The 6,174-nt window shown below is 36.0% G+C and overlaps 2 protein-coding genes across 2 annotated transcripts; both read right to left on the bottom strand.

The window, feature by feature from the left end:
- Window positions 1–420: 420 nt before the first annotated feature.
- LOC109105769 lies at window positions 421–2,081 on the bottom strand. Its single transcript, XM_019119038.2, has 4 exons — window positions 1,845–2,081; window positions 1,302–1,412; window positions 881–1,157; window positions 421–770 (listed from the first exon to the last, which is right to left on the bottom strand). The coding sequence occupies exons 1-4, from the start codon at window positions 1,931–1,933 to the stop codon at window positions 564–566; spliced, it is 684 nt and encodes a 227-aa protein (XP_018974583.2). The 5' UTR covers window positions 1,934–2,081; the 3' UTR covers window positions 421–563.
- On the bottom strand, window positions 2,077–3,716 carry LOC122138407. Its single transcript, XM_042730592.1, has 2 exons — window positions 3,678–3,716; window positions 2,077–2,730 (listed from the first exon to the last, which is right to left on the bottom strand). Exons 1-2 carry the CDS (start codon window positions 3,708–3,710, stop codon window positions 2,077–2,079), a joined length of 687 nt encoding a protein of 228 aa, XP_042586526.1. The 5' UTR covers window positions 3,711–3,716.
- Between the last annotated feature and the right edge of the window lie 2,458 nt (window positions 3,717–6,174).

Raw genomic sequence — 6,174 nt, 5'->3', positions numbered from 1 at the left:
CAGAGAGTCAAGAATTCAAAATTGCTTTGCATTTTGATCATGATTGTCATCAGAGGATGCCTGCACACCGAATCTGCTACAAAGTTGTAAGTGCCTGTGCCAGAAAAATTATTTTTCCTGTAGCACACATGGACAACTACAGTTCATTCAAGGAAGTCATGCTTCAGGCTATCAACTCTGGATTTAACAGAGTGTAAATTTGAGAGTAGCATAAAATGCTGTATTAAATGTAGTTGCATTGCTCCATGTTCAGGGCATAAAATACTGCTATATGGTATTACATGTTCTTATTGTAATTCTAACACCAGAAAATAACAGGCAAAGTGTTTTTTGTTAATCAAATTTCATTTGTTTACTTTTTATACTGATTCCATAGGAAATACATGCTCTGTATATACAGTGATTTTAGAATCTTGCAATTAATAGTTAAATATTACTGTTAATACTTGTTTACTGTAGGAAGAAAACCTTCAAAACAATAACTATTTTTAGTTTATCAAAAGTTTCATTTTGTACTATATCTAGTTTTGTTCTGAATATGTTGGGAATACATTGTAAGAATTTTAAGAATGAAGGATCACAAAATGTAATGCTGCTAAATATTTGTCCCTGCCAAAGTTTTGAGATTGTGAGGCTGGGTCAACAACAGCTTGCAGCTGGGCATTCAGTTCCTCAGTTAATGTGTAATCTACTGGAGGAACTACAATTCCTATAGATGGCTGGTCAGGGGTTCTGGTCATGTCCCAGTCAGAGTCTTCATCTTGAGAATTCTGTGAAAAATAAAAAAAAGTTACAGTTTATGGACAATGTATTTTTATTGCTGTAATACATGAGGTGAAAAAGTAAATGCATGTTCTGGCAGTCAAATTATAGTCAATACCTCAGATTCTGGAGGATCTGGGACTGGGTTTTGAATCAGCCCGATTTCCCACATTTGGTTGGGGCTTCGATGGCCCTCTGTGCGGAGAGGATGGTTATTCCATCCACAAGTAAAGGAATCAAGGCTGGCCTGGAGGCGCGGCAGAAACACATAATGGCAACAAAACATGTGGAGGCTGTTGGATGGATCTAGTAACCCTTCCTCCTCGAGAGTGTGTAAAACATCATAGAAGATGTTGGTTACAGCCATCCATATGTCGCGCCAAAGGCGTTCAATACTGAGAAATGCAGACAAAACAGTGTGTAATCATTTGATTAACAGCACCTCATTGCATAAAAGTTGAGTACACAGTTATCCTTACAAATAGATTGTTCATATGTTTAGCTCGGGGTATGAATATTTAATTAATCTTGATGCTTACCGCTGGTTATGCACACTTTTTCCTGACATGAAACTTCCTCTTCCGCAGCCTCGCACAGAAAACATGCATCTAGCCATCTCCACATTTTCTACTCCTTGGTCTCCTCGAACTCTAAATGCAGAAGTAATTAAAAAGAGCAAAGCTGTTTTAGAAAAGAACAGTCTAAAAGTAAAATCAATGCCCCTTTAATGTATGGCATGTTTATATGCTTTTAAACTTTTTTTAAGAAATATATCGAAATATGGTGAAAATTCAACCTCATAAATGTTCTATTTGTCTGTCTGGATTTTTTTCCCCCTTTTTACTATTTTTACACAAGATGGACAAAAAAATTATATCTTTGTAATAAAGTGTTTCACAAACCTCCCCTCCCACCAGACACACCTGATTCAACTCAACTAGAGACTGCAATACCTGAATTGGGTGTGTCTGATGGGGGAATCATCCCAGATTGTGCAGTGGGAGGAGGGAGGTCCGTAGGACAGGTTTGAAAAGCACTGATCTATTCAAACAAAAAATGCTGGAAAGTACAAACTGTTTTACCTTAACGGAAATCCATTTCTCTCCACTGACTGATGGAAAAATCCAAAGGCAGTTGATGCTTTGTTATCTGTAGCAGCTCCAAGGTACATGATCTGAGGTAAATGATCAAATGTTATATTTATGTCAGGGCTGCAGAAATCAGTTCCTGGTGGGTCACAGCCCTGCAGCGTTTATTTCCAACCCTGCTCCAACACAGTTTAAATAAGCTAAAATTACTTGATTAGAGTTTAAGCTAAATTCTGCAGGGCTGTGGCCTTCCAGGAACTGGCTGCGTCACTCTTGAAAGTATTCCAGCAGAGTCCACTCGATGCATAGAATCCCACACCCTTGTCCATGGCACACGGTGACCCAGTGCTTGCAACTGTCCTTTCATCATTCTGTGGCCAAGATGTGGACTTTCAGCCTTTACTGAGCTGACAAGGTTGTCAAGTTCCTCATCTGTTATCGTTGTGTATGTATCTCTTATAGAAATACCATACTCATTGAGACGGCGATTAATAGTCCTGGTTGACACACCAAGAAGCTGAGCAATGCATGGAATAGAGAGCTGCATGCTCACAAGATTCTGGAGATATTCTTTAGAAATAAGAAACTTTGGAAGTCCCTTCGTTCCAAATTGCACTTCTAGGGCAGTTATGGGTGCACAGTTGTTTTCAATTTGCCTCTCCACTGTATTTTTTAAGTTGGATAGTTCATTAAGTACTTCATGTGGGAAAGTAATTTGATTAAGAATGGATGTGATGAAAATAAGTTCATGACTGCAAATAAATTGCCAGTAATCCAAGTCAAGTGGCTGCCGACTCAATGCATACTGCAGTTTGGAGAGGAGTCTCTCCATCACCATACGCCCCAATTCAACCCTGGTGTCATCATTTTGCCCACTAACCTACAAAACAACAACTCAATTAGTTATTTAGTGTTTTGTATACATTTCATAAGACTTTGCATGATATTTTTTGAGTACACATAGAATATGAAAAAGACTAGCTAAAGTCAGGGGTACTCAGAGGCCAAGCAGGCCACATTTAAACTAAAATGCGAAGGGCCACAGATTACAATTTGCATCATCAGACTTCAAAACAATATTTGTAGATTCACTGATTTAGACATAGTTACTTATCTAAGTATCAAACCAGTATATTGAATAAACTCAAAATGCTAAAACTAAAAACGTTCTTGAGCAAATGTAGTTCACAAAATTTCTTCAGAATTAAGTATTATTTTTCATATTTATATTAACTATATTGTATCAATATTTTATTTTTAAAATAGATATCACTATTCTTCCACCATAATTCAGAAAAAAGACAACTAAACAAAACATGTAATTTACTGAAGTTTTTTTTTTTTTTTTTAATGCTGCAGTCCATATATAGAATACAATATTCAACGAATTGGTTAAAAAAATTAAACAAATGATTAATAACTTCATGACTTGCTCATAAAACTTTACTTTTTTTTTTACTTTTCATTCCTGAATCAATCAATGTTTTTTGATCGAATCTCCGTCACTTGTCTCCACCTGTTGGCATAATTTATTGGGCGATCTGGCTATTTATTTAAATATCCAACAATATAAGGTTTAGCTGTTTTCTTTAAGATATCTCTGGTATTTTCTAAACAATAAAGTATATATATAATCCAGTGCTAATGGACATAGCCTTTATTACCGTATAGAATATATTATCTGCCTCGTTATGGGACAAAAACCGCACATCAGATCACAAAATTAAGTTATTTCAAACACTCGACTGATAGTAATCACATGTAGTTTACAAAACAGCACACATTTTAATGACAGTGAAATAAAAGGAAACAATCAACTTTACATACCTGGAATCCACCCGCGGGCCTGCGCTCTGCCATGTTGACTTTCGAATTGCGAATCTACGTCTCCAGATAATGACGTAGCTTCGCGGGGGGTGGGGGCGTGTCCAGGCCCGCTGAACATGCCCCAGTTTTTTGACTCCACCCCCACGTCAAAACAGTGCCATGAAGTGAAACGCACAGAAAAATGAAGCGCAAATGAATTAGTAGGAGTGAGCATGAAAAATATGTGTTGCAGAGATAAAATAGAATCACAGTTCATTAGCTTCTTTTACAACTGTCATTTATTTTTTGCAATTCTTTATTTCTGTTTGCAAAACTTTTTTTTTTTTTTTCTCAAGACTTTATTTTTATCTTGCGATCTTTATTTTTGTTTGCGAAACTTTTTTTTTTTTTTTGCTCAAGACTTTTTTTTCTTTTGCAAAACTTTTTTTTCCTTTGCAAAACTTTTTTTTCTTTTGCAAAACTTTTTTTTCTTTTGCAAAACTTTATAATTGTGCATATATATGTGATATTAATTTGACTCCATAGAACAGTCCAATGACTGAGAGTTTGGTGACTGCTTAAATAGGGAGTTGATAGCAAACACCTGTACCAGCAATCAGTCCCAAGCACGAGTAGATGGGAAATGGAGTCCGAGGAAAGTTATTACTCAGGAAAGGGTGCCCTCCGGTGGTGATTGGAGACAGCCACAAAAGCCTGATTTGTGACATATACAGTATATACTGGGAATTATATTGGCTTTAATGTAAACTGATTCTATTGGTGGGATGTAATCTGGCAGATGGGAAACAATAGAACAACAGTAATTCCTATTGGAATAATGCCCAAAACACACTACAAAAAGGAATTTTGTAATTGTTTTAATGGAAACCATAAGAATTTCTGTGATTATTTCTATTGTTTTTTTGTTTTTTCAGCAGGTTAATGATATACATACTGTGCTACACACTATTGACAATATTAAGCTGAAGCTTGACTTTGCAAAATTAAAATCTCAAATCACAGTCACAATATCTGTCATAAAAATCCCAAATCACACAGCCCTAGCTGACAGTAATGTTATTCCTGTGTTGTAAAGCAGAATTTTCTGTATCATTCCTCCTGTTAACTGTGTCACATGATCTTTCAGAAATCATTAGAATTTGATTTGTTGCTTAAGAAACATCTCTGATTATTATCACTGCTGTAAACGGTTTTGCTGCTTCATATTTTGGGTGGAAATTTTATTTTTCAGGATTCTTAAACAAGTTGAATCATAAATTAAATAGAAAAAAAAATATTTTGAAACATTTTAAATGTCTTTGCTCTTACTCACTTTTCATCACTTCAATGTATGATGAATAAAAATATTAATTTCTTTCTCTCTTTCTTTCTTTTTTAAATCTTACCACAAATGTTTGAGTGGTATGTTTCCACAAAAATGTTAAGCAGCAAAAAAAAAATTTAACATTGATAATAAATAGTAAGCAGCAAAATCAGCATATTAGAATGATTTCTGAAGGATCATGTGACACTGAAACTCAACAGATTTTATGATTAATGAATGTTTCTAATGACAAATATTGCATTCCCAAATGCAAATTGAAGCCACTCAAATGCAGCTAGCTAGCACTAAAACAGTGAATCAACACTGAAAACACAGTAGTGTTACAGCTGACATGTAGCGAGTCAGACTATAGCCTATACTTATATATACTATATAATTACATCACAACCGTTGCAGATTGTATGATAGTACAAAGCAATCTCAAATTCTCACCCCCACCCATTCATAAAAAGTTACCAGGCGAGTAATAGGTTTCAGTGCTGATTCTGCTCGCATTTGGCGCTTTGAACCATTTGAACTCTTTAACTGTCCTGCAGATGGCGCCGCAAGCACATGCAGCGCTCTCAGGACCATTCCGTCCATGATGTTTTAGAAAACAATCTTTTCACAGTTTATTTAGTACATTGCTTAAGGCCATTTGTGCGATTTCAAGCATCATGCATGAAGTAACCAGCATTACCCTGACAACCAAACCCACGCCCTCAAATGTGTGAGTGTGTTGCAGGCCTTAGTTTGTTAATTTGCAAAATGTAACAAGCAAATCTTACCCACTCCATCTTTATCAGCTCCAGCGGGCATCTCTCAGGCAGACCATCATGAAGATGGCTAGAGTGCTCATCCACCTGACACACAAGGTAAAATAATAGAATAAAGGGTGGTCACACTGCACCTTTCCTTACAATGAGTTCTATTAATACACATGTGAATGCGTCAAACAGCATTTCACTGCATTCCAAAGTTAAAGCTTGGTGAACTCTTGACCTGCGAATTCACATCACGTGTGTGACCAACAACAGTTGGATACGTCACAGCATGACCTCGTAGTTGAATTAAAAGAACAAGAATGTAAAACTGCAGCGCTGCAGAAAAGTGGAGAAGATTGTACATTTTTACATTTTAGATGTATTATTGTGTGTTATGTTAAATCAAAATTTTTAAAAAGACACTGCAGAT

This window comes from Cyprinus carpio, chromosome B9 (assembly GCF_018340385.1).
Source record: "Cyprinus carpio isolate SPL01 chromosome B9, ASM1834038v1, whole genome shotgun sequence".
Classification (NCBI taxonomy): Eukaryota; Metazoa; Chordata; class Actinopteri; order Cypriniformes; family Cyprinidae; genus Cyprinus; species Cyprinus carpio.
Note: the sequence above shows the minus strand (reverse complement) of the source record. Positions and strands in the feature narration are given on the sequence as shown.

Bases quoted from the DNA above. Each gene is read 5' to 3' on its own strand.
- LOC109105769 (XM_019119038.2), bottom strand. From the start codon at position 1,933: ATGTACCTTGGAGCTGCTACAGATAACAAAGCATCAACTGCCTTTGGA. The intron at 1,413-1,844 runs GTAAAACAGTTT...TTCTGCATTTAG, and splicing joins AGAAATGGATTTCCGTTAAG to AGTTCGAGGAGACCAAGGAG. The intron at 1,158-1,301 runs GTAAGCATCAAG...TGCATTTCTCAG, and splicing joins AAAAGTGTGCATAACCAGCG to TATTGAACGCCTTTGGCGCG.
- LOC122138407 (XM_042730592.1), bottom strand. From the start codon at position 3,710: ATGGCAGAGCGCAGGCCCGCGGGTGGATTCCAG. The intron at 2,731-3,677 runs GTATGTAAAGTT...GTTGTTTTGTAG, and splicing joins GGCCCGCGGGTGGATTCCAG to GTTAGTGGGCAAAATGATGA.